Genomic DNA, 27,315 nt, shown 5'->3' with positions numbered 1-27,315 from the left:
CACCGCGCTGCCACGTCTCGCGCGTCCCGCCCTCCTGACGGGAGGAGGCGTGGCCACGTCGGGCCCGCCCCCGAGCGCGTGTCGTCACGCCTGAGGCCCGCCCCTCCGCCGCTGGAGGCGCCTGTCGGGCGCCCCGCGGCTGCAGAGCTCCTTGACGCTACGAAGGGGCGGGGCAATCACGCGCCCGGAAGTCCCTGGGGAGGGGTGTTACGTATATCCGGCGAGTAGCTGGCGGTCCCGGGTGCTGCTGGGCTGTGTGCTCAGAGGAGGGTCGAAGCCGCCCGCCGCCGCCGCCGGAGGAGCCTGTTGGGCCGTAAGTCTGGCGGCTGCCTCGAGGGAGGGAGCCGGGGTCGGACAGGCCGGGGCGGACGACTGAAGGGTCGGGGCGGAGGCCGGCGCAGGCGGGGAAGGGGGGGGAAGTGACACGCAGGCGGTTCTGTGGGGCCGTGGGACTGGTTCTGGGCGGGGATGGGCCGACTCGGCCGGGTCCGCTCGGTCCCGTGCCTGCCTCTCGGGGTGTCAGGTCGGTCTGCATTCCGCTCGGGGGTCTTGCAGCTGCTGGGCGGGGCAGCAGTTTTCTCGTCTGTGCTGTTCTCTCTGGCGTACGAAACGGCTTCACGTCTCCCCGTCTCAGAGGAGCCTTGCGTTACAGCCTCGGCGCGGCGGGCCAGAGACCTTGACGATGGTCCTTGTTCCACAGACTCGGGGACCGAGGCCCGCCGGGCTCAGTGCATTGGCCGAGGCCCCGGGGAGAGCGCGCGTGAGCGCTGGAACCTGTTCTCCTGCCTCCCAGTCCCGGCCCCCCCTCCCCCCCATACACTCAGCTCTGTTACCATCTGATGTCTTTATGTTTCCCTCCTTTATCGCCCCTCTGACTTCATTTCATGGCAAAATTTCTTCACATTTGTTTGGTGTCGATGACTGTTTAGTTCACGATCCTAGCTGAGCGGCCGGGGGTCCTCTAGTGAGCGCGATACCAATTGCCTGTTCGAATTCTCTCTCGCTCTCGTCTTTTCTCCTGACCTGACCTACCTGCTGAGGTGGTGACAGGGCTTATGGAGCTTTGCAATGGGTCTGGCCTTGGACACGTACAGCCTGCAGCTAAGCAGGTCTCTTAGCTACCCCAGATCTGTTTGGAATGGTGTTTCAACGTTGCTCTGAGTATATGTACAAGTAATGAGCATGTATGGGAAGTGAGGGCTGCAGAGACTCTTTATTGGCTAATGGTCAGTCTTGTGCCTTTCCTTTTTTAAATTTAATTGATCAATTAGTCTTGAAATGTGCAAATTTTATTTTTTTATTTTTTTCAGTTTTAATTGTAAATGAAATTTGCACATTTTAGTTTGGGGTATGTTGGCAGTGCTTTTGTTGGTGGTTTAGAGTCCTTAACTCGTAGAGTACTCTAATTTGCTATAAGATGCCATAGGTGGTAAAGTGGATCAAGGATAGATCAGTGCTAGTTAACATGCCATTCAGAAGGTGTGATGCATCGCACGGAGGAAAACTTTAGAAGATTACCCTGAGTGTAATTGGTGGGTTAAGGAAGTTTGATTTTTTTAAAAGCATTTTGTGATTTCCGTTTGAATTTTATGTGATATTAACAGGAAGAGCGGTGACTTTGGCATTAAAAGAGGAAGGTTTAAGTTCTGGCGCTGTTACTTTTTCAGCTGAGCAGTATTTGTTGAACCAGCTAACCTTGGAGTGTCAGCATCCTCATGGTGTGAAGTGAGGCCAAGGTTTCCTGCCCAGTAGGATTGGTGTGAGGTTGAAATGAGACGTACCAGTATGCGCAGGCATTGCATAAACTATACAACTACTCACAGAGGGATGCAGACCCTACTTGTAAGATCTCAAGAATGGAGGTGCCATGAAATTAGAGGAGTAACGCAACACAATGCTTTGTGTCCAATAGGTTTTTTTTTCTTTTCTTTTAATATCACCCAAAGGGTTTCTTCACTTTCCATAGATCATTGTGATGGGAAGAATTATAGGACTTTTAAAGCAGGTTATGTCAAGGGAAAATGAATTGGAAAATGAAAGTAGTTCATTTAAAATGAAAAATTCCTTAAGAAGGGGTTTTCCCCTTGTCACCTTCTGAGAATTCATTTAGTTGGGAGTTCTATATAAAATGATGTGGTAACACTTTACAGAGTTTGTAAAGTACTGGCTGCAAACCAGTGTGGTACAAATGACCGCATGTGCTGGGTTGTAAAGGAGTGATCCGAGTGGAAGTGACCCGAAGGAGGGGTGCTTTCTGAAGGCCACCTGCGCTTCTCCAAGTGGTGGACAGACGAGTAGGGGAGGACGCCTGTTTATGGGGTGCCAGAGGCGCGGCACATTGTTCTTCTCTGACTGCAGTGCAAGGTTAAGCACAGGATCTTTGTGTATTAAGTCACTGGACTTCTTAACGTGCAGGACAAGTTTCCAGACAAAACTGTCACTTAACCTGCTAAATTTGTTCTTTCTGCCAAAATATATATTGATGGTACTGAAAGAGAAAAAACCTTAGTATCTTTTTATATTTAGTTTTTGCCTTCAGTCTCCACCCTGGCTCACTCGCACCCTTCATTTGGCCATTTATGTCCAGAGCCATAGAAAATAAGCATTAAACAGTCCCTACAGTTTATAGGTGAAGCCGCGGCTTCATTTTAAAATAACAAACACAAAAACCAGTAACTGTTATGAAAAAGAAAATTAACACACATTATCTCAATTTTTCAATTTCTTCATCAAGCATTCTTTGAAGAATATAGATAGGGTGGTTTTTTTTAGAAATTTTTTTTTTTTATTGATTTCAGAGAGGAACGGAGAGGGAGAGAGAGATAGAAACATCAATGATAAGAGAGAATCGTTGATCGGCCGTGTCATGCACGCCCCCTACTGGGGATGGAGTCTACAGGCTGACGCTCTATCCACTGAACCAAACCCGATAGGGCTATAATAGGTTTTTATGATAACCCTTTTACAAGTTAGTAGTAAATAAAATAAAATAAAACTTCATGAAAGTGTTATTTGAAAGCAGTTAGTCACAGCTAGTATAAAGCCTTGTGTTCACATGCTTTTGATGATGGACAGGAGTGAAATGGGGAATCTTCCCCTTTACCAAATCTGTGATATTGAGGCAAAAGTTCAGTGTGACCAGGAAATGCTGACTAGGGAGAAACCTTAACACCTACCATTGACTCTAGGTCCTCTTAACTTCACTCAGAGGTCCTTTTGCTTATTACCAATGTATGTAGACCCTCTTGTAGCTTTGTCTAGGCCTATGAGAAACAGTAGAAAAAGTGATGTTAATATCAGTACTAAGTAAGGTATGTTCTTGGCTGGGAACCTACCACAGTGTCCTCAATGAGTATTCTCATTTTAGGAAAATCCATACTTACACTCTTCTTACTGCTACATGGCTCTCCAAAATAGCCGTATCTCTTGTAAGTTGAGACACTTATTTGCAAGAGAGGCTAAACAAATACTGTTTAAGAAGAGATAGCGAAAAGAAAATGAAAACAAGATAAAAACCCCCAAACAAACAAAAAAGAGATAGCATTGATAAATGCAGCAGGGCAAATTGTGACTATGTTTTGTTTGTGTGTGTGTGTGTGTGTGTGTGTGTGTGTGTTTAAGAAATTAAAAAAAAATTGATTGATTTGAGAGAGAGAGTTGTTCCACTTACTTATGCATTCATTGGTTGCTTCTTCTATGTGCCCTGACGGGGGATCAAACCTTCAATGTTGGCATATTGGGATGATGCTCTAACCAACTGAACTACCTGGCCAGGGCCCTGACTATGTTTTTAGAGCAGTTTACAAGGATGGGTTAATATGCTTTTCATTCTGGTTAATATGCCCCCCCCCCTCATTTTCTACTTAATGAATTGATGTGAAGTTTTGATACAGATAATTGATGGGACTGATTTCCTGCAGGTTTTGTTAACTGGTAGACAGCAATGGTGTATCTAGGGAATAGGAATGAGCAGCTTCCTGGAGGAGTGAGTAACACTGAAAGAGGAAAGTATATTGTACTAGTAGGTTGAAAATTGTTAGAAAATCAGGAGTTTGTGCAGATTTGAAGACCTCAGAGCAAGCATGTCAAACTCAAAGGCTAACACGGGCCAAATAAGGTTAAGTTTATGTAGGCTGCCAAAAAACAAAAGCTTCAATTTTCATAGAAACGTAGGTTTATTTTGATAGAGACATGCTGAATACAAAGGGGTGAAATAAATGAGTAATCATTAACCTAAAATAATAGAACATTTTAATAAAAATTAATTTTTTTGAACATTAACTTACTAGACACTGAATAACTGCACAAATTAATAAATGTAATGCAAATAAGCCTATTTTTTTTTTGTTCTCCGACAGCAAAATATTATCTGTTGCGCACACCAAACAAGTCAGTACAGACTAATGAAGTGGCAATCGGCTGCTAAAATATTTGCTGCTGGTCTTAGTGGAGAGAAATGGTGCGCCTGGAAATGAATGCAACACGATTATAGAAATCAGTCATTAGTGAACGTTGTAGTTTGTTATTAATAATTATGTATAACAGGATATTGTAAAAATTAAGTTATGAAATTTTTATTAAAACGTTTCTTACATATGGTTATATTGGGTGGGCACAAAAATATTTGTTGTGGGCCGAGAGATTGATGTGTTTGCCCTAGGGACTTCCCTCCAGGGTGTAAAATCCTTTGTTTTCTTTTGGGACTGTAAACATGCTTCAGGGCCAGGGAGTAAGAGTTAACTTCTCCAGAACTATATGGCATTCGGAAAGCTAATGTTTGCTGTTTTCATATTTTATACAGGTAGTAAGCATTAATAATGTCTTTCATCTTTGAGTGGATCTACAATGGCTTCAGCAGTGTGCTCCAGTTCCTAGGTAAAGCCAATTTCCTTGAAATATATCATAGGTTTCAAACTTTCTGCACTTCCTCCAGCAATTTAAGTACAAGCAGCCTTTGATATGTAGAGAACAAAATGTTAAAGTTTTTTTTTCTCTTTTAGGACTCTACAAGAAATCTGGGAAACTTGTATTCTTGGGTTTGGACAATGCAGGCAAAACCACTCTTCTACACATGCTCAAAGATGACAGATTGGGCCAACATGTTCCAACATTACATCCGAGTAGGTTTGAAAATACCAGATGACCTTTTGATATTTAAAGGTCAATATCAAGGTTGGAGGATGAATCCCCAATTTAAGTAGTTCTTCTTTCTTTTTTAAAAACATGTTATTATTGATTTTAGAGAGAGAGAGGAAGGGAGAAGGATAAATAGATAGAAACATCAGTGAGAGAGAATCATTGATCAGCTGCCTTCTGCACACCCCCTACTGGGCATGTGCCTTGACCGAGAATCGAGCTGGTGACCTCTTGGTTCCTGGATTGACACTCAACCATTTAGCCACACCAGCTGGGGCAATGTAGTTATTTTCTTAACTGAGATCCCAAAAGACAACTCACTTGAAAAAAAATTCCCTATAGGACACACTCAGGTCACATACTTTATAAATCTGAACCTCTGGAACTTGGTCACTCTTTATTCCCACTAGCCCTATAACGGGACACATCTCTCATATCTACTTCTAAGCAGTAGGAGACACATTGGAGAAAAAGAAACTTGGCTTCTAAAACTAATTTAAGAATGTTTCCACACTTGTATTCTTTTCTTTACAAGGTGAAAGCTTTATTAAGTTTTGCTTTTGTATTGGCTTATAATACTCATAGCTGGGCCTTGTGTGGATGGAGAAGTTTGTTTATTTCTTCTCTTTTGATAATTTTTCAGCATCAGAAGAGCTGACAATTGCTGGAATGACTTTTACAACTTTTGACCTTGGTGGGCATGAGCAAGGTAAGAAATGATTCACTGAAAAGATGGTATTGACTTATGGTTCATTTTGTTCCCGTCTTTTTTTAAAAGCAGTTTGTCATTTTTACCTTTTAAATTGCTTCCATTTAGGATTGGAATCTTATTACTTTAATGAACTTGGTTTATTCCCTTATTATTTTTAAGTAATTTCCAAATTGTGAAAAGTTTCAAAAATGATAGAGAATTCCACTGCTTTATACCTTTTGTCCAGATTTATTTGTCTCCCTCTCTATATAATACATATTAATACTTACTTTTCTTTAACCGTTTGTGAGTCCATCATGGTCTTTTTGTTGTTGTTGTTAATCTTCACCTGAAGTTATTTTTCTATTGATTTTTAGAGAGAGTGGAAGGAAGGGGGTGGGGGGGAGAGAAACATCGATTGGTTGCCTCTTGCATGGGTTTGATTCCTGATCAAGGGCATGTACCTGGGTTGCAAGTTTGGTCCTTGGCCCCTGTCTGGGTGTGTGTGTGAGGCAATCATTTGATGTTTCTCTCCCTCTTTCTCTCCCTTTCTCTCTCTTTCTGCTCCTCCCTCCCTCTCTCCCACACTCTCTAAAAAGCAGTGAAAAAATATCCTGCCCTAACCGGTTTGGCTCAGTGGATAGAGCGTCGGCCTGCGGACTGAAAGGTCCCAGGTTCAATTCCGGTCAAGGGCATGTAATTTGGTTGTGGGCACATCCCCAGTGGGAGGTGTGCAGGAGGCAGCTGATCCATGTTTCTTTCTCATCAATGTTTCTAACTCTCTATCCCTCACCCTTCCTCTCTGTAAAAAATCAATAAAATATATTTTAAAAAATATCCTTGGGTGAGGATTAACCAAAACAGATAAATAAATAGAACATTGGTAACTTTAATTGTTCAGCCAAAAAATATTAGCCAAAAGGCTGGGAAGCAATCCAAATAATTTTATAGTCAGTGATTTAGTTAGCATATAATTACATGTATTTTATTTATTTATTTATGCTACCAAGTCATATATGTAGTATGGTCACAATCATATAAAATAACAGTGTATATGTTTTGATGGAGGATTATAGATTGTCTTGGGTTTTTTGTTTTTTGTTTTGTTTGTTTGTGTTTTTTTTGGTTAATCATTACCTGAGGATATATATTTTTTCTATTGGTTTTTGGAGAGTGTGGCAGGAAGGGAGGGGGAGAGAGAGAAAAAAAAACCCACATCTGTGTGAGAGAGAAACATCCATCAGTTACCTCCTGCGTACGCTTCAACCCAGGCTGGAATTGCGCTGTAACCCAGGTACATGCCCTTGACTGGGAATCAAACTCAGACCAACATGCAGACCAACACACTAACCACTGAGCACCGGCCAGGGCTTTTTTCTCCCTACAATGAGCTTGTATTACTTTCATTTGGGTTTGAAGGGGTATATGGTGTATTTTCTGCTTCTTTTAAAAAAGATTTGTAACTGTTTACAAATTTAAATTCCGAGGTAATAGTTATAAGCTGAACTGTGGCCATTTAGAGAATGCAGAACAGTAGGTGATTTTAGACACCTGAAGTGGGAATTGTGTATTATTTGGTGTGATAATTTAGCTTTCAGGTTTTGATAGAGTAAGAAGGGAAATGTGTTCATGAAAATAGGTTTGTTTGAGGAAAATTTACTTAACAGAAACAGTTTTTCATAATAACCTAGCCTCTATTATACAGAAGTTACTAAAATACTGTACATTTGGAAGTTTCCTTTATTTATATGTAACTTAAAAAATCTAACTATTGAAAAAATATATAACTATTATAAAGGTAGTCTAGACTCAATGTAACAAATTTAGTATACAATCAGCACACACATATGGAAAGTAAAGTGAAAGCTTCCCCAAACTTCTTCCCAGCCCCTCTTCCGAGGCAACCATAATTAACTGATGTAGAGATTCTTCCTTAGTTATCCCATTGAAAGAACTAGAAATGAGTGGCTTAGAAATGGCAATATAATTAAAGCATTGCTTCCTAAACCATTATCACTTCATATCATAAGCAAGTAAAAAAATATTATAAGCACCCTGGGTTGAATAGGGGAGACCGAGGTGATTGGCCTGGAAACTTGAACCACCTGTCAGCCCAGTCTCCCTGAGGGCTGAGCGGATGAGTGTGTCACTACACTTACACATCAGTTGGTTAGGAACTAACTTGGGACTGAAGTTGTATGGACAAGTAATTGGCATCATGATATTTTAACTCAGAGGCTGCAAACTAAAATGGCTCCAGGGGCAAGGAAGGTGATTTAAATGAGTGAAATGAACTGGGTGTAAGACAGTAATTAATGGTGGGAACTTTGACAAACTCAAAAGCCCAGACCTTATCCAAAGGGGCATTGGGTAAGTGGGCATGGGGTTGCCAGATGTCGCAGTTTTGGAGAAAATTATGCAAAACCCCCTAGTTTTTGAGTTTTAAAAATCATTTAGTTCATGGACCATCAGTTTATACCTTCTGTTCTGACTTTTAATAAAGGCTAGAGTTGGAAAATCATATGGAGTTTAATGCTATTGAAACCTGGCCAAGATTTGACCATTTCATAGATCATTAGATTATTCATTTTCAAAATGGATATTTTTTATTGATGCAATTGCGAACTTTGTCTTTTTAGCACGTCGGGTTTGGAAAAATTATCTCCCAGCAATTAATGGGATTGTTTTTCTGGTGGACTGTGCAGATCATCCTCGCCTCATGGAATCCAAAGTTGAACTTAATGTATGTTGATATTTTTTAACTTTCCAGTTAACATTTGATAAAGGTCCTAGTTAGGAAAGAAAGAGTTTTAAAATCTACAACATTGCTTTTCAATGTACTAAGGACACTCAGCTTGCACTTGAGTAAATTAATTTTGCTTATATCTCTCATAGGGTGTCCAATTTGCTCAGGACACTCCCCAGTGTATGCCTGTTGTCTCATCATAATTAATGCCTTTCCCTTTCACATACTACATAAGGTCACTCTTTATGAAGTATTAGCATAGTGATACCTTAAAAGGGATTAGCATTAGTTCTTTATATTTTGAGTCTGCCTTCTCAGGTTGTGCCTACCCACCTTTGCACCGAATGACTTGCCAGACCGTCATAGCCTGTTCTCAGTCTTCAGTTTTGGTAATGTGCAGGGTTTGATACTATTAAGGACTCACTTCAAGTTTTCTCCTTTCTCAATATTGCATTTTCTTGGCTTGACAATTTCTATAACGTTGCCTTCTTTGCCCTGTGCTCTTCTTTCTCTCTGATTTATAACTGTCCCTTTGCATTCTTGTTCCTGGCAATTTTTGAACATGTCTCAAGTTTATTTGTAAGTATGTTTCTCGAATCTATACTCATGTGTCATGTAGAACCACCTACGGGGCAGTCCTTCCCTTACTTGACTCCTTGGCACTGCCATTCTCTCTTTTTAAACTCCTCTTTACATTCTTGGTTTTTTCCCAGGGTCTAGACTTGCTTCTAGGCTGGTCCGGGCTACTCCCATTCCTTCATTTACCACAGTGACTCCCAGATGGATGTCTTTGGACTATACCTTTCTTGAGCTCCAGCCTCATACATAATGCTGCCTATTAGACAACTCATCCTACCAGTTCTGTTCTGAAATGGAACTATTGATCTTCCTCCCCGCCTATCTGGACATGTAGTCCACAACCCTGTGAATTACTGTAGATTTCACCACCACCCTGCCATATACTGTAATAATGCTAGAAGGAACTTTCTCAAGACTTATCATTGCCTTACTTAATATCCATTAATAGATCTCTATCATCTTCAAAACAAAATCTACAAATCTGCATAGCACATAAACTCTTCCAAGAGCATGCTTCTGTTTATTTCACTAGCTACTTTTCTGTTGCTTACCTTGAACTACATCTCAAACAATTTGCCCTTTCTCGAGAATACAGAAGTGGCTATCCTGCCTGGCTTTCTCACCTGACCCCCTACCTCCTTTTGCTGGTAAATTTGAAAATGTCCTCGAAGAGCATTCAGAGTTCAGGCATGACCACTTCTAGGAATCCTTCTTTTACTTCTCAGATTATTAGACTCCCCATCTCATTAGTGTCTGTTGTCTTTCCTGGGTTGTTTTTATTGGTCTTTCCCACCAGACTTTGAACTTAAATGGTAGGGACCTTGTCTTACTTCTTTGCACCTAGCAAAACATCGGACACATAGGCACTTTGTTGGCATGAATCAATGACTTCCTTACTCGGATTTTGTCATTTCTTGGAACTTAAATGGTCAAACCATGTTCACATTTATCCATTCAACTCTAGTCTTTCCTAGCTTTTCCTTTCAGTAAGAACTAGACTCTCAGTGTAATATTGCGATTTATAAGAAATATATTTTTATCATCTGAATGACCAGATATGTTTCTCATATATATTTGATCTTTATCCATAGTTCCTGGCATACAGTTCCTGGAATTTCCTAAGTGAGGGGAGCCACATAGATATCTTCAGTTATGTTAATGAGGTAGATTTTAGACCTCACCGATGGATGAGACTGGTTGCCAGGAGACTTTCAGCCCCAGCTCCTGACTCCCAGGGAGGAGAGAGGGGCTGGAGGATGAATCAGTTGCTAGTGGCAAGGGATTTAATCAATCATGACTATGTAATAAAGCCTCTATAAAAACCCAGAGAGCTTCTGGGTTGGTGAACACTTGGAGATTTGGGGAGAGTGGTACACCTGGCGAGGATGTGGATGTTCCATGCCCTTTCCCCATACCTTGCCCTATGCATCTCTTTCATCTGGCCTTTTATAGCCAACCAATAATCCAGTAAGTAACATGGTTCTCTGAGTTCTTTGAGTCATTTCTAACAAATTAAACCCAAAGAGGGGGGTTATGAGAACCTCTGATTTATATCCAGTTGGTCAGTACAAGTGATAACCTGGACTTGCTACTGGTGTCTGAAGCGGTGTGGGAGTCTTGTAGGACTGAACCCTTAACTTGTGAAATCTGATGCTTATCTCCAGGTAGATAGTGTAGAATTGAGTTGAATTGTAGGACACCCAGCTGGTGTACTGAGAATTGTGTATTAAGCAATTCTAATAAATGATGTCCCCTCACATTGCACTAGGTACAAGACCCGTTCACCCATTCTTGAAATCTCTGCCAGCTTTGACTCCTCTTTTGTCTATTATCATTTAAACTTCAGTCTCTTTACCTCTTTACTCCAAAATTCCTGCTGCACTATTCATTATATGCTGCCACCTTAGGCTAGATCATTATCTCTTACCTGAGCTCTACGGGTAGATACTATTTGTGAATGCATTGCACTAAAAGTATATAGATTCTCTCTGTAACTTCTGGATTTGGGGTCTTTAGAGTTTACTGCAGTTAACTTCTCAGACTGGCACCATAATGTTGGTTATCCCTTGTGATCCTGTTTACTCTGTCACTGCATATCAACATAAATGTGTTAATCCAGCCAGATGCTACTCCATAAAGCTTCCTGAATTCTTTTCCTACTGTAAAGCCATTGCTTATATTCTTCTTCCTCTTTTTCACTATTCTAGTCCTGTCCCTCCTTCACTGAGCCAAACCAGCTAGGGCTCCTGTCCCTCCTTCAGAGCCTGGTTTAGGTTCTACATCCTTGCTAAGACTTTCCTCAAGCCCACATCAGCATTTCATTTCCCTGATTGTCTTTCAGTATTTATAGTCTGTCCCCATTCGTTGTGACACTTAATCATGCACTTGCCTTGCTTTGTTGACAGATGTGTGAACATAGAGTGAGGATTTCTTGGCTAGGGGGCCGTGTCTTACCCTCCCTTTTGTATCCGTCAGTACATTTTGCACACATTGGGCACTCAGTGAATACCTGGGGAGTTCCTGTTGTCATTTCAGAGCCTCGATAGCCAGAGCATTCATGCTTCTAGGACTGCTCAGTGGATACCCCAAGAATGGTCTGTGTGTGAGTGACTTAACTCAGAGCTACGGTTGGGGCAGTTCTGCTCCTTGTAAACAGACACAGCCTTAAGCTGCCATTGTTTGGAAGCCATTGGGGGATTTTTGCCTAATGTCAAAGTATTTTTAGGGGCTTTTTACCTAATATTAAGAGTGTTGTAGATAATGTCCAGAATAGACTTTGAGTTAATCACTCAAGTGTCAAGATGATTAGATTTTCACTTTACATTTGCTACCTTTTAGACAAATGAAAGTCAAAGTGATTTTCATTATCTGGTGGCTTTTCTGGATCCTCACTCTTTTTTATCTTCTCTCCAGGCTTTAATGACTGATGAAACAATATCCAATGTGCCAATCCTTATCTTGGGTAACAAAATTGACAGAGCAGATGCAATTAGTGAAGAAAAACTCCGTGAGATATTTGGGCTTTATGGACAGACCACAGGGAAGGTAAGAGAAAAATCTTTAGAGGACATATAAAGGGAATTCACAGCTTTGCTATCTAGAATTTACTTGTTTTTCTAAAGTTTAACTGGGCTTAGGATTTGTTGCATTACAGGTAATTTGTAGACAATGAAGGCTGGAACATGTTCTTTTTTTTTTTAAACTATTTTATAATGTGATACATGAGAATGAAGGAAATGGTACAAATGGCAAACTTAATATTTTAAGAATTTTTTTAAAAAAATACATTTTATTGATTTTTTACAGAGGAAGGGAGAGGGATAGAGAGTTAGAAACATCGATAGGCTGCCTCCTGCACGCTCCCTACTGGGGATGTGCCCGCAACCAACATGCCCTTGACCGGAATCAAATCTGGGACCCTTGAGTCCACAGGCTAACGCTCTATCCACTGAGCCAAACCGGTTAGGGGAAGAATTTTTTTACTACCTTTCAAATTCAGTTCTTAGAAATCTCATTTGAAAGAACCTTTTAAAGCCAGAAATCAATTTTTTTTTAACTGGAGATTTCAGGTTATGAAGAAGAGTGTTCATTTATCTATATCACTTTCTAAGCATTGAATTCAAAGCACTGGATTCTTGGCCTGTTACCCCATTCTGGAGATGAAACTCTGACAGTGGTTTGTTTAGGTTCACACAGCAAGTCAGTAATGAAAGCAGGAGCAGGACCCAGGTCTAGATCACTAGATCATGTTGTCTCCAGTTTAAAGAAGAAAAGTATGCTTGAGAGAGAAAATTTAAATCAACTATAATTAAGCATGAATCCTGGCCTTTTCAGCTCAAGATTTTGGCATATTTAACATTTAAATTTTTCTTTTCTGGAATCTGTAATGATTTTTTTTTTACTTTTTTAGATGGTTCTTTTGCCCCTTGGTTACCTATTTCTTTCCAGAAATGCTTTCTCTAATTTGTTTAGTTTCCCTCTCTTGCATGAGAATTACACACACGAATTCTTAATTTCTTCAGTATAACCTGCTATTATGTATCTTTCTGAATGTTTGCATTAATGAGAATATTTCTAAAAAGTCCCAGACTTCTTTTGTCCATCAAAGAGCATGCTGGTTCTGTGGGTCCCAGTGGCCTTTTTCTTGGTTTGCTGCCATAGCTGGCCAGTGAATGTTGGTGTGTTCAAAGCAAATGCACTTCTTAGGGAGATGCTGGGAGGAGGACTGTGCTGCTTCCTCTAACCTGAAAGTATGAAGCCCTGGGGAAGTCATTTGTATGGCCTGGACCACACTTTTTAAAATAATCCCTCCTTAGAGTTGCTTTTGAGGAATGGGGAAAGTGATTTTTGTGATCACCCTTTCAAACTTTGCACTAGGAAGGTGCTAACAGGCCTTTCTTGACTTTGCCTCCCTTAGGGAAATGTGACCCTGAAGGAGCTGAACGCCCGCCCCATGGAAGTGTTCATGTGCAGTGTGCTCAAGAGGCAAGGCTACGGCGAGGGCTTCCGCTGGCTCTCCCAGTATATTGACTGATGTATGGACAGTGAAAATAAAAGAGTTTTACTTCTCTGGACTGATCCTATTCACAGCCTCCTCATGAACTTTTCTAATAGAACAAGGAAAGCTCTCCACAACCATGTCTGGCGTTGAGAAGCCAAGAGTCTCTGTCAGCTCTCTCTTCTCCCAGTGGTGACATGTGCTCTTCACACTGTCGGGAGGTCACGCTGCCCCATGTGCTGGTGCAGGTCAGCATCCCAGGACTTGGAAGCTGGCAGGATTTGCCGGGAAAAGCTGTGCGCCATCATGGGGCACCTGAACAGAAAAACACGTCTCACCACTGAGGTTGATTTCAAAAGAAAGCAATTCTATTTTTTAAAGAAAGTGTTGTTTATGTAATTGGTTTCCCTTCTAACTTTTTGAGTTTACAATTTACTTGGTCCAGAGTTTTCTATTCCTTTTTTTTTTTTTGAATCTAGTGAATGGCATTTAGATACTTCCTAAAATTATACAGAGGTACATGTTGGAGGCCAGAGCTCAGTCAAGTGAACTCACTCCTGTTGAGTTAGCAGTTGGTGGAAGAAGCTCCCCTGCCTAACTGCCTGGAGTAGGTGGCATCACCTTGGCACAGAGAACCGGAAGAGGGCAGGCCTGGCCTCGCAGTTGCAGGTTCCTACTGTGGCAAGCTGGGGCTCTTCCGCCTCACCGAGTGCATAGCAGATTGTTCACGGCAGGGGAGGTCATTATACAGTGGGTCATTGTTACTATCATTACCTATAAAGTTACAAATTTCAGCCAGTCTCTGCTTGGAATTGTGGTTTCATTTCTCTTTGTAGCACTTTTTTTTTTTCCAGTTATAGCAAGTGACTTTTGCCTCAAAATAGAGTTGAGACCATCTCCCATGTTGTCCTGTACTGCAAGTGTGTCAGTTACTTTTGCACAGATTTTAGGGGAATTTTTCTGAATAGGAGAGTCACATAGGACACAGGTTAGGGCTCTTAATTTTGTGATTTGAGAACTTAAAAATCTGGTATTATAGCATTTGGTTGAATCTGGGAAGGATTTACTCAGTGGACTATAAATTTTCCACTTGCAGCATTTGGTCTCTGGGCTTTTCATGAGCTTTTTTTTTTTCTTTTAAATCAGTTACCAATTTTTTTGGTGTTTAAGGATGTTTAAAGGTTAACATCTTTTCCAGAATTTTATTTTTATGACATTGCCTTTCTCCATTCCAGAAATAAGCTGGGGAAACTCAAATTCAAGAACTTCGTGTAGAGCTTTCCCTTTTGAGCCAGCATCACTTACTGTCAGCAAGCACTCAGCACAGAAGCCGCCACATCCCCAGCAGTGTGATGAGGAGGGTGTTTATAGTTTTCCATTTCTTAATGCCATGGGTGACATTGGGTTTTCTTGATCTTAACCAGTTTTCTACCCTTGCAGTAAAAGATGACAGGATGGGAGGTGGTCTTAAAATGGGAGACTATCTTCATTCATTTTTCCTTTAATGAAAAGTTAGAGGTAGTTTCCTCAAAATTGAAAAATTGTGATGATGATGCCGATATGCAGATGATTGAATTCAGTGGATTCTTGCTTACAATAAGAGGGTAGGGAAAGTGTGGATAACATATTTTTGGGGTGAGAGAGTATTGTTCTTTAGTTGGATTTCTTGTTAACAATGTCTTCAATACTATTAGGAAAACATACTTTTTCAATGCCAGGTACCAAATGCGGAGGCTCAGTGGAGTATAAGTCTGGAATGAGCATGACTTTCGTTTATGAGCAAGCATAGCTGGAGTAAGACAGTTGTTGGTTTGGAAAGGGGTTAAAGCCTTAAGTGAACAAATCTAGCTAATGGTGAATTAACTTGCATACTTTTAATTTACTTTGGCTAAAGGTAATCTATCCTTCTCCATCCAGAGACATGAGAGTATGATCGCTTCAGTGTTAGTTTTCTTGTTTTTTTTTCTTCCCCCCTACTCACTTTGTAGCAAGCTAGAAAACTATGGATTCTGTGCAGGGCAGCTCTTTGTGAAAGTGGTTTATTTTGGCCACTGGAGAAAGAGGGGGTCGAAAAGCCAAGTGGCACCCGTCTGTGTGTTGCCCCCCATACAACACTGTTCCAGTAGTAACAGCAGAAAGAAGCAGCTGTGAGGAGCGTGGCTCTAACAGTGAGGATCTGAGCTTTGGGCAGGAACTCCCATGAATTGAGACTTTTCATTCTGTTTTATCAGAGCGCATATAGGTCCTATTTCAGGAAAAGTAAAGCAGTCATTTACAAAAGAAAGTCAGTCTGTATCCTAAGCATTTTAATAAAAAGTTAAAACAAACTTGCTGTCTTTTTTTTTTTTTTTTTGCAGTGGTTTTGAGTTTGAACATTTCACAATATTTGTGCTGGGGAAAGCAAAGTTCTTTCCTACTTGTGGGAAGAAATATATACAATGGATGTGAGAGACTTAAATTTTGCTACGGGGGTTGGGGGGCGGAAGGCTAAGCCAATTTACTCATCCCACTAGAAATAATGAATTTAGTACTGTTTGAGAGCCTTAGAACATGTGGTGGTGCCAGAATTGGTAGTAATCTTTGAGACAGAATAGATAGGGCAGACTTTTGAACAAAATCTTGTATTAATATGCTAGCAAGGACTGGATCCATCTTTAGCTGTGTTTGATCATTTTATAAAAAATTGGAAAGATCCAGTTGAATGCTACATTTGGCAAAATAGAAAAAATGAAACCTTGTGCATTTACTAGGCTTGTAGGAAGACCTGCTTTTAGAAAATCCCAAATGAGATTCTAAAACTAAAGTGCCAGTATGAATATAATGGGAAACAAAGTGCAACAGGTTCTTTTTTTTTTTTAAAAAAAAAATTGATTTCAGAGAGGAAGGGAGAGGGAGAGAGAGAGAAACACCAATGATGAGAGAGAATCATTGACCGGCTGCCTCCTGCATGCCCCACATGGGATGGAGCCCGCAACCCAGGTATGTGCCCTGACTGGGAATCTAACCATGACCTCCTGGTTCAAGGGTCGACATTCAACCGCTGAGCCATGCTGGTTGGGCTCAACAGGTTCTTTTTGACCAAGTATTCAAATTGGAGGCATCCTCCGATTGAAACTGATGTCCATGTTCCTATGATAGGAGGCCATGGGTTCTATGTTCATGTGCATTTGTGTTGTTTGAGATGGAGTGGAACATGAGAAGTAAAGGCTGAGTCAGTGAGCCCAATACTCAAGGGGTCTCACCTTGACTGTTGGCTGTGACTTGGGACTCTACTGTAATGTGCCATCAACAGAAAAAACTGACATAGAACATGCTGGAGGCTTGAGAGACTAAGAATCACTGGACGAGAGAGAAAGAAACTCTTAATTGCTAGGAAGTTGGGACAGCTGAGAGATTTTGTTGCACTCAAGCATGTGTGTCACAGAACCAAAAAGAAAAGATGCTGATTTCAATCCTGCCTTATACTAAAATGGATCATCGTTTCCCGTTCTCAAAACAGCTTTGTTACTGGGAACACAGCATTATCCCGTGTTATTAGTTTTATTCAAAAATTTGAGACAGAAGTGTATTTTAGTAATTGAATACTTTTCATTAATGCTAACAAAAATGTCCTAAAATAAACATTAAAATGTGTATTTTAGAGATACGGTGATAAATGTCTAGCTTGTGGCTGCTTTGGGGATATTCTGAACCTTTTCCCCACAAACATATGCATGTTCCTTATCCTCAAAGATATTTCTTTCGAATAGAAGGGATATTTTGTGTTTGCTTAGATCAAAGATGACAAACTGTGCCTCCTGGGCTAAATCCGGCTTCCTGCCTATTTTTGGTCTATGAAGGAAAAGTAGAATGTTATTTTGTGACATGAAAATTATATGAAACTCAAATTTTAGTGGCCATAAGTTTTGTTGGGACACAGACATCCGTTCCTTTGGGTTTTGCATGCTTAGGACTGTAGAGTTGAGTATTTGAGACAATGTATGGCCCGCAAAAGCTGAACTGCACTCTGGCTCTTTACAGAAAAGGCATTTGGCCCCTGACCTACATAAATTCTAGGGGTTATGTGAAATGTGCATACTGTAAAATATAGGCTTATAAAATTAAATTTTTTTACTTCAGCCAGTGTTCACAGTCCATTTTAAAGGGCACTTTTATTTGTAGCAAATTCAGCTTTCATGGAATTTGTAGTGTTGGGCTTTGTCATCAAAAGACACAAGATGTGCCCAGGCAGTGTGGCTCAGTGGTTGAGCGTTGACCTATCAATCAGGTCAGGGTTCGATTCCCTGTCAGGGCACATGCCCGGGTTGCCGGCTCAATCCCCAGTATGGGGCATGCAGGAGGCAGCTGATCATTGATTCTCATCATTGATGTTTCTCTCTCCCTTCCTCTCTGAAATAAACATATATATTTTTTAAAAAGACCCGATGTGCAGTATTGAGCCCCATGCCCCCTAGTGGATTGCCATAGGGTTTACGTAACAAAAATTTAAAAATATTGAAATGGCTAAGGATTTCTTTGCCTTATTATCCCCGTCAGTGGTCGAACGTCACCTCGACCTAGGCAGATGCTGACAGGTGCTGTCATGGTTTAGGAAAATCTAGCCACGTCAGCGCTCATTTCTATTCTCTTTCCTGAAGCCCAACGAAGAGACCAGACTAAGCTTCCGAGGGGACGGTCCGCCCCCTGCCCCTCCCGCAATCTCGGTGTAGCCGCAGGCCAGTCACTTTCCTGGGGCTCATCCTACCGGACTGCTGTGCCGCTCAGGTGGCACGACCAACAGGGGAGGAGAAAGGGAAGCGTCGGCCTCCAGCAGCCAATCAGGGCTGGGCCTCGGGTCCAGCCAATCAAGGCTTGGCCTTAGGTCCAGTCAATCAGTGCTTGGCCCCGGGTCCAGCCAATCCCGGCCAGTGGGGCTCAGCCAATCGCGCCGGACGCGGAAGGCCGGAGTCCGAGTTTGCGTCTGTCGCTCCCAGCCCTGGGCGGCGCTGTGTGGGGTCAGCAGGTGCCGGTCGGGGTTCTAGCTAGCTCCCCGGTTCTCCGGGAAGCCGGGCGCACCGTCCCGGAGGCATGGGGCGACAGTGGGGGCCCGCCATGAGGGCAGCCGAGCAGGCGGGCTGCGTGGTGAGTGCCTCCCGGGCCGGGCAGCCCGAGGCGGGCTCCTGGAGCTGCAGCGGGGTGATCCTGAGCCGCAGCCCGGGCCTGGTGCTGTGCCACGGGGGCATCTTCACCCCCTTTCTGCGGGCCGGCAGCGGGGCGCTGACCGCGGCCGGCGCCGCCTTCCTGCCCGGCGACAGTTGCAGCGACGACCTGCGCCTGCACGTGCAGTGGAGCCCAACGGCCGCGAGTCCCGCGGGTCGCGCGGAGCGGGGCCGCCCTGGGCTGTGCACGCCCCAGTGTGCGGGCCCGGAGCCCTGCCCGCCCGCCCGGCCCCGCGGGCAGCCCCTGCGGGCCCCGCACCCCGCCGAGCTGCTGCTGCTGCTGAGCTGCCCGGCCTTCCGGGCCCACTTCGCGCGTCTCTTCGGGAGCGAGCCGGCCGAGCAGTGGCGCTTCGCGAGCGCGGCGCCGGACGAGGAGGTGTCGGAGGACGAGGAGGAGGATCAGCTGCGAGCGCTGGGCTGGTTCGCGCTGCTGCGTGTGAGGCACGACCCCGAGGAGGAGGTGGACGTGCGCGGGCCGGCAGTGGCCCTGGCGCCGCTCGGGGCCGTGCCCAAGGGCGCGTCGCTGCTGGCCTGTGGCTCCCCGTTCGGTTCCTTCTGCCCCGACATCTTCCTCAATACGCTCAGCCGCGGCGTCCTCAGCAACGCGGCGGGCCCGCTCCTGCTCACCGATGCGCGCTGCCTGCCCGGTACCGAGGGAGGCGGCGTGTTCGCCGTACGACCCGCGGGGGCCCTGGTGGCGCTGGTGGCGGCGCCCCTCTGCTGGAAGGCCCGCGAGTGGGTGGGCCTCACGCTGCTCTGCGCCGCCGCACCTCTCCTCCGCGCCGCCCGTGCAGGGCTCGGCTGCCTGAGCCCCGATGCCGCTGCCCTGGCCGCGCTCCTGCCGCCCGAGTTGGGCGCCCCGTGGGGCCTGCCTCTCCGAGACCCTGGGCCCCCGTGGGCAGCCGCGGCCGTGCTGGTGGAGTGTGGCACCGTCTGGGGCTCCGGAGTGGTCGTGGCGCCCCGCCTCGTGGTGACCTGCCGGCATGTGGCCCCCCGCGAGTCGGCCAGAGTCCTGGTGCGCCCCACCACCCCCAAGTAAGACCCGCAAGGGTGCTCCCACTCCACACCTTCACCAGGTCTAAAATCTGGATCTTAAATCTCAGGTCTTAATCCTTGGAATTATGGAGGCCTTTTGGCATCACGCCGATGATTTGGGGCCCTCCCCTCATCCTTGGCACCCAGAACTCCAGTGTCGGGGATGCTGGGCCTCCTGGCAGGGGCTGAGTGAGTCTGGGGCAAGATGCCCAGCAACTCCAGATTTGGGAACTGTAGGTTGCACCCGCATTCCTGCGTGGGCATCTGACCTTCCTATCCCCGTCTGATTTCCTTCTGAGCAACTTCTCTGCGCTCACACATCCCTAGGCCTTGGAATGGAGACTTCCCTGATAGTGGTAGTGAAGCCTCAGGGGCCAGGATGCTGTGCTCCTGGGATAATGAGTTGGACCTGTTCATCTTCTTTATCTTGTAGATCTTAACCAGAGCTTCCCATCTGAGTCAAAATGGTAGACATGGAGTCCCACCTAATGAGAATGTGGAGTGGGGCCTAGGCCGATAGATTGTGCACAGTCTTCAGGTGATCCTGGTGGGCAGCCAGGTTGGGACTTTAGTCATTTGTTCCCTCTCTGCAGGGAAAAGCACTTGCCCTCCGTGCACTTGCTCTGGCAGTGGGGACAGTGGCCTTGGCCTCCTGGCTTGATTTTCTAGTGCATGTTCTTTCTATTTCCCCTGTAGTTTCCAGGTGCTTAACTTAAGCCACAACCCAGCAGGATAGCACCTTGGTGTTAATGCCTGATGTTCTCCTGTACCTGGCGCTCACAGCCTGGCAGCCCAGGCCTTTCAAAATCCTATTGAATTTCCGAGACTAACCCTTGCCTGTTGCGCTGTTGGCCTTCAGGACAACCACGACTGATGGGAATTTCCCTGCCTGTGTGGTCCCAGATACCTCACCCCACCCCGCTTGCTCCTAAGAAAACCACCAGGTGTGCTGGGAGCAACCCTGCCGCGTGCAGCAGGAAGTGTCTAAGCTGCCTCGCCTTGAGGTGGCATGTGCAGTCTTGGAGCAGAGCCTGGCACATAGTAAGTGCCGTAGACATGCTAGCGCTTATGTAAACAAGGACCCAGAGGGTTGAAATCCTGTCATGCCTGCCCCACCCATGCACAGGATTATCCCTATTAAATGAGGCATCGAAGGAGAAAGCTGGGCACGCTCTGGCTCCTACCGCTCACCCATTATGTGATCTTGGGAACGTTACTCAGCCTCTCTGGGTCTCCAACGCCCCACCTAAAAGGGAGGTAATACCAGTGCCTCCCTCACAGGGATTCTGTGAGGACCTCATGAGTGACGCCCACAGAGTGTTAACACGGGGCCTGGCCCGCAGTGCTCACTAGATGTCGGGTGTTGGTGATCACGGTGACGTGCAGGAAGCTTTGCCGTTGGTAAAGCTGTTTGGAAATAACACCACAGAACGGTTAAGGGACATGACCAGAGTTGCCAGCCTGGTAGGTTTCAGGACTGACACCAGATCTTTTGACTCCCACGTCCATGACTTTTACTGTCTCTCATTCATTTGCTTCCTCCCGGCACTTAAGGGTCAGAAAGCTAGCCTGTCCTTTTGTTTCCCTTGCTCCCAGGAGTGCCAAGATCTGGGGACACGTGGTGTTTGCCACTCAGGAGACATCTCCGTATGACATAGCCGTGGTGAGCCTGGAGGAAGAACTAGAGGGTGTCCCCGTGCCGGTGCCCACTGAACATTTCTACGAAGGTAAAGGGCAGAGGGGTCCTCTGCTCTGGGCTGGACCTTAGGAAGGAAAGTCAGAGTTGGACACTCAAACCCTGCAGACGAGGGAGCCAGTCCCCCCGGCCAACCCCCTTCCCACTCCTGCTGGACTAAGAAGTCAGGAATGTGAGCAAACACTGGCATGAAGTCATCCTGGGTACAGTGCTTTTGCTCTTGGACACTTCCCTTCTTGTGCCCACGTGCCCAAGGTGCGGGGAGGCAGGTGGGGTCCCCAGCTAAGGAGGAGGCTTGCCTCTTCCCTGCGGCCCTGTGGCCGGCTGGTCAGAGAGGGCTCCTGTAAAGCTGCGGTGGGTGATTTGAGCAGGCGGCTTTGTGATGCCGCCACAGAAGTGGCCGCTGGCGGCCGGCTTTGTGACGCGGTGTGATGTCACTACAAAGAGCACGGGCTCTCCCAGCTGGCCTCTTTTTTGCCACTCACGAGCCCCGTGTCCTTGGACAGGCAACGTGATGTTCTCTGCCTCGGTCTCCACATGTATAACTGGACACCTTCCTGCTCCTGGGTGTGCGAGGCCTGGGTGAGATGCTGCCGGTAAAGCACTCGGCCCCATGCCCTGTGCAAACACTTGGTAAAGGAAGATTTTGTGGTTGTCATCATCACTTTTTTTTTTTTACTAAGAGACTACTTATTAGTCCCAGGAGGAGGTGGGTGTTAATTCTGTAAATATTTACTGAGCACCTAGCTGGGTGCTAGGAACTCCAAACGTGACCACCCACTCTACTGGGGACGAGGCTGGGGAAGCCTGGCACTGAGAAGTGGTTGAGCAGGGGCAGTGCTGGGAGCTCAGTGCCGGTCCCGGCCTCTTCCTGTGGGGACCTAGGGAGGCTCTCGGAAGGCAGGAGAGTCTGAGCAGAAACTCCCAGGGCAGAGTGTTGGGAGCTTCGGAGAGGGCCGGGTTGGGGCTGGGGAGGATGAGTCCTGCCAGACAGGAAGAAGCTTTGCAGCTTCATCCTTCTTTCCTTTTTGGCAGGCGAGGCTGTCAGCGTGGTGGGCTTCGGCGTTTTTGGCCAGGCTTGTGGGCCCTCGGTGACCTCGGGCATCCTGTCAGCTGTGGTGCAGGTGGATGACGCGCCGGTGATGCTGCAGACCACATGTGCGGTGCACGGCGGCTCCAGTGGGGGACCCCTCTTCTCTACCTGCTCAGGGGACCTCCTGGGTAAGCAGCGCCTTGGCCCTCTCCCAGCCTTCCCCTGGCTAGAGCCTCAGTCCCAGCTGCTGAGGGCTTGGTGCTCACCCCCTGTCTGGGAAGGTAGTGTCACTGTGCCCAGGAAGTAGTTAGCCAAGGTTTCAGGCTTGTTCTGCTCCTGAGGGTAGAAAGGGACGGATGCTGAGCTGCAAGGAGAGACGCCTGGGTTCTGGTTCCCTCTCTGCCCCTGAGCCACAGTGCGACCGTAGGTAATCCCCCATCTCAGGCAACCTGTGAGACGCAGGGGTTGGGTTAGTCCAGGGGTCTCAGACTCCATAGCTTACAGAGGCTGGAAGGTCAAGGGATGAATTAGTGAGTGGAGACAGCATGCAGGGGGAGGTCAAGGGTGAGCCGGGGTGAACACTCAGCTCCAGCCCATTGTTGCCACATCATGAAGGAATGTGAGCTAACACTGGCTGACCTTCAGTTTTTCACAAGAAGCTGTGAACCTTCTTTTCTTTTTTTTTTTTTCTTCAAATATATGGTTGTTAAATCTTTCAATTTAAAATTTTTGGTAACTCAAGGTTTTTTAAAAAAGTCTTTTATTAAAAAAACCCCCACACAAGACAACGTGAATTCATATGGATACCTCCAACTGCCCAACTATAGTCCAGCACACGGGGTTCATGTGCGCCTCCCCTTCTCTTATTTCTGACTGCTTTCTGCCATAGTGAGAGACCTTGTTCTTTCCTGCTACAATAGATTTACTTATTTCTTCAACGGCAGTGTGCAAATAAAGTCAAGCAACCATGACTTTAAAAATATATATACAGACAAATGCATACAGAAATAAACATATATGTGTACTGGTATGTATGCAATAGTTAATGTAAATATATATATATGTCCTGGCTCTGTCCGCTGTGACAACCCAGTTGAATGAGCACACCGAGAACCCGATCTCTAATAAAAGGAACTGGGAACTGGTTGGTACCAGGATCAGGACAGGGAAATTCGGCTCTCATGGTGCTGGAAAGGAAGGAAATGCTAACAAAACAACCCAGTGATGGGATGTGTCAGATGTTGAAAGAACTAAGAGCCGACTTGAAGGAGCTCCCATGGGAGCAACGAAGCAACAAAACAAATAGCAAGAGTATTGGGTGATAGCCCAGCGAAAGCACGAATATCCATGTGTCCAGATAAATAACCAAACCTCAAAATGGAGACAAGCAACAGCTCTTTCTTACAGAAGATTTGCAATTAGTAAAAGCAGAAGAAATGAGGGAAATGGGAAATCACTACTGGCTCACCACAGTAGGAATTGCTGCAGACAGAATCTGCCGATGGATGCTAAAACCAGTGGGCAATAGTTTAAATAGAAGTAGGATATTTGCCTAACCCTCAAATATTTAGTACTTTACACAGGGGGAAATACTAAGTCTACAGTGGAGAAACCTGGGAGATAACCCGTAGCCAAGTGACCCAGTCATTCTTATAGACATCATACACCTCCTTGGGAAGCACTGAGGACACGTTGCTTCTACCGTATTTTCAATAATGTACAATCTCAATCTCATCCTGAGAAAACATCAGGTAAACCCTAATTGAGGGACATCCTACAGATTAACCGGCCTGCATTCTTTGAAGTGTCAAGGCCACAAAAGATGAGGGAAGGCTGGGGAACTGGCCCAGATTGGAGGAGACTTAGGAGAGGCAACACCTAAATGCTGTGTGGGATACTGGGTTGCATCCAAAACGGAAAGAGAACATTAGTGGAAACATTGGTGAAATCCAAATGAGTTCTGTGCTTCAGTCAATAGCATTGGTTAATTTGTTGGTTCTGATCAGTGTTGTTTTTTTTTCCTTATGTTTTTAATCCTCACCCAAGGATAATTTTCCCATTGATTTCTAGAGAGAGTGGAACGGAGGGAGGAGAGAGAGAGAGAATGAGAAACGTCAACGTGAGAGAGACACCTCAATTGGTTGCCTCCCGCACACACTCCTACCCGGGCTGGGGAACCTATAACTGAGGTATGTGCCCTTGACCAGGAATGGAACCCGCGACCGAGCAAATGGGCCAGGGCTTAGTCAGTGTTCTATGGTGACATGAGATATTAATAGAAAGGAAAGCCGGATGAAGGATATACAGGAACTTTGTACTATTTTGGCAAGTCTTCTGTAAGTCTAAAATTGTATGAAAAAATACATGCACACACATGCGTGCACTAAGCAGGCCAAATGAAATGTGTCTGTGAGTTTGATTCATTCATTCACCCACTCAACAAGTATTTATGGAGCCGCCTATGTGCTGGGCACTGTCTAGGCCTGGGGAGGCCGTGTGAACAAAACCCAAAAGTCCTGCCTTGTGGACTTGACACTGGTTGGAGAGAAAGATAACAGAATAAGTGAAACAGTGTTAGATACTGATAGTGTTAAGGAGAAAGTTAAGGCAGGAAGGGGGACCAGGGTTTGTGGAGTTGGTGTCCCTGAAAGAAAACCTGGCATCGGTCACTCTGGGGGCTTCAAGCCCACCATAGGCCTAGGACCTCCAGTGTGGAGATGGGCCTCCCTCCCCATCCCTCTGTGTCTGGTTCACACCCTCTTTTCCTCTGACTCCTCCACAGGAATTGTCGCCAGCAACACCCGGGACAATAACACCGGGGCCACCTACCCGCACCTGAACTTCAGCATTCCCATCACGGTGCTCCAGCCGGCCCTGCAGCAGTACAGTCAGACGGGCGACATGGGCGGTCTCCGGGCGCTGGACCACGCTGCTGAGCCAGTGAGGGTGGTGTGGCGGCTGCAGCGGCCCTTGGCAGAGGCCCCTCGGAGCAAGCTCTGAGCCTGTGTCACCCTCGAGAGAAGAGCGACATTTTATGCCCTGGGAAGTGCTAAGGTGATGGCAGCCTCGGGATCCTGTCACAGCAACCCAGCTGGGCAGCTCCCCCATCAGCACCTGCTGTGCTTGGCGCTGGAGTCTGGATCAAATTTCTCCTCAGCCCCATGGGTCTCCAAGCCAGTAGCCCCTTTTGGGGTACTCTCTCCAGCCTTCACCCTTCTCTGCTCCCTGGCAGAGACACAGCTCTGTTGTTCCCCATCTGGGGGCCCAGCACAGACAGGTTGGCTGGAAGGCAGGCCCAGCCCTGGGTTTGAGTCTCCCCTGTCTCCCGATGGCCACTGGCTCCTCTGCTCTCCGTCAGAGTTAGCAGCTGACAGAGCACTGGCGCTTCCTCAGAAAACCTCGGCACAGAGGCTCTGCTCTGAAGACCGGAGAGAAAGGAAAGCGACGTCTATCCCCCTGTTCTGCCAGACCTTTCGGGAGACAGAGTCCCTGGAAGTCAGGACTCCTGGGTCTTCATATGTCGTGTCTGTGACCCACAGGGGCACTCTGCCACAGTGCCTTAGTTTTCCAGCCCATACAATGGGTCTCAGGGATCTTGGGAGGTGGGGAGAGGATTATCAGGTGTCTGGTTGGGGTTTGGGAATAAACAGGACCTATGGAAGGAACTGTATACTTGTATGAACCAGATTCCTTTTTCCCCTTTCTGTGTTGAGAGTTGAATTGGGAATAAGCAAGCACCAGGCACAGAAATGCACCTTTTCTGTCCGGCTGTCTCAGTGCGATTTGCTCTCACAGGATATTCTAATGCCAAACTGGCCCTTCCACTACCTCTGGCTCCTGGAAATTCAGACAAAAGAACTTTGTTGGGCAAGGAGCCCTGAAGTTCACTTCCAGAGCGATTGGCCCTGTTGAGTGGGTGAACTGTCTCGGAAAGGGCACAAGGGGGGTTGCACTGAGCCCCGCTTCCCTCTCTTGGATCAAGGTCCTCTGGTTGCCCAAGTGTTCAATGACAGACGTCTTCCCTGATTCATGGTTTGGGGTAGATCTTTGGAGATGGGCCACCAGCTCTGATAAGCCATGCCCCAAGCCCAGTGTGGGGCCACTATACACCCCTCCTCTCTCCTGGCTTCAGGTTTGTGCTGTGATTTTTAGAGTCCTGCCTTTGCACCCTGCCCATTGGAATTCATCTGTAGAGGCCCAGAGCTTTCAATCAATCTTCCTTGACCTTCCCAAGCCCCAGGGCAGGCTGTAGCACTCCCTGTAGCTCTCTCCCACAGGGCCAGGGCATGTGCCCAGTAAATTTCCGATGCTTGTTTGACTCACAGTTAAGACTCTCCTTTGCCTGCTGTGACCTCTGGCCCCCTTAGGAATGATGCCCTGCTGAGGGGTTTCCTGGCTTTAGGGTGAAGGTCCTCCAACTCCTTGGCTTTATTAGCTGTGAATTTGCCTAAATTTTTAGCCTATGAGCCTCAGTTTGCTCATCTGTGAAATGGAGATTAATGAAACTTACCTTGGAGGACCCGTATAAATTTTGAGAAGCTATCCAAAACAGTTTGTTTTCAATAACCATTAGCTATTCTTTTTCTAGACTACTGGCCAGATCAGAAATGCAAGAAAGAATGGTGTTAGAAATTGGTGATGGTTGCACAACCTTCACATTACTGAATTGTACATGTTAGAAGAGTGGATTTTATGGGAAGCAA

General features: G+C 45.8%; 2 protein-coding genes across 2 annotated transcripts; both read left to right on the top strand.

The window, feature by feature from the left end:
• Window positions 1-207: 207 nt before the first annotated feature.
• On the top strand, window positions 208-15,977 carry SAR1A (secretion associated Ras related GTPase 1A). The gene is made up of 7 exons (XM_070432904.1): window positions 208-313; window positions 4,802-4,875; window positions 5,001-5,120; window positions 5,780-5,845; window positions 8,467-8,570; window positions 12,066-12,197; window positions 13,570-15,977. Exons 2-7 carry the CDS (start codon window positions 4,818-4,820, stop codon window positions 13,684-13,686), a joined length of 597 nt encoding a protein of 198 aa, XP_070289005.1. The 5' UTR covers window positions 208-313; window positions 4,802-4,817; the 3' UTR covers window positions 13,687-15,977.
• A 2,631-nt stretch (window positions 15,978-18,608) lies between these two features.
• Window positions 18,609-26,272, top strand: TYSND1 (trypsin like peroxisomal matrix peptidase 1). The gene is made up of 4 exons (XM_070432903.1): window positions 18,609-19,883; window positions 21,480-21,610; window positions 22,615-22,800; window positions 25,395-26,272. The coding sequence occupies exons 1-4, from the start codon at window positions 18,718-18,720 to the stop codon at window positions 25,610-25,612; spliced, it is 1,701 nt and encodes a 566-aa protein (XP_070289004.1). The 5' UTR covers window positions 18,609-18,717; the 3' UTR covers window positions 25,613-26,272.
• Window positions 26,273-27,315: the final 1,043 nt, after the last annotated feature.

The sequence above is a fragment of the Myotis yumanensis genome, unplaced genomic scaffold (genome assembly GCF_028538775.1).
Source record: "Myotis yumanensis isolate MYYU_CA2020_CCGP unplaced genomic scaffold, mMyoYum1.0.hap1 SCAF_13, whole genome shotgun sequence".
Classification (NCBI taxonomy): Eukaryota; Metazoa; Chordata; class Mammalia; order Chiroptera; family Vespertilionidae; genus Myotis; species Myotis yumanensis.
Note: the sequence above shows the minus strand (reverse complement) of the source record. Positions and strands in the feature narration are given on the sequence as shown.

Bases quoted from the DNA above. Each gene is read 5' to 3' on its own strand.
- SAR1A (XM_070432904.1), top strand. From the start codon at position 4,818: ATGTCTTTCATCTTTGAGTGGATCTACAATGGCTTCAGCAGTGTGCTC. The intron at 4,876-5,000 runs GTAAAGCCAATT...TTTCTCTTTTAG, and splicing joins CAGTGTGCTCCAGTTCCTAG to GACTCTACAAGAAATCTGGG. The intron at 12,198-13,569 runs GTAAGAGAAAAA...TGCCTCCCTTAG, and splicing joins ATGGACAGACCACAGGGAAG to GGAAATGTGACCCTGAAGGA.
- TYSND1 (XM_070432903.1), top strand. From the start codon at position 18,718: ATGGGGCGACAGTGGGGGCCCGCCATGAGGGCAGCCGAGCAGGCGGGC. The intron at 19,884-21,479 runs GTAAGACCCGCA...CCTTGCTCCCAG, and splicing joins GTGCGCCCCACCACCCCCAA to GAGTGCCAAGATCTGGGGAC. The intron at 22,801-25,394 runs GTAAGCAGCGCC...ACTCCTCCACAG, and splicing joins CTGCTCAGGGGACCTCCTGG to GAATTGTCGCCAGCAACACC.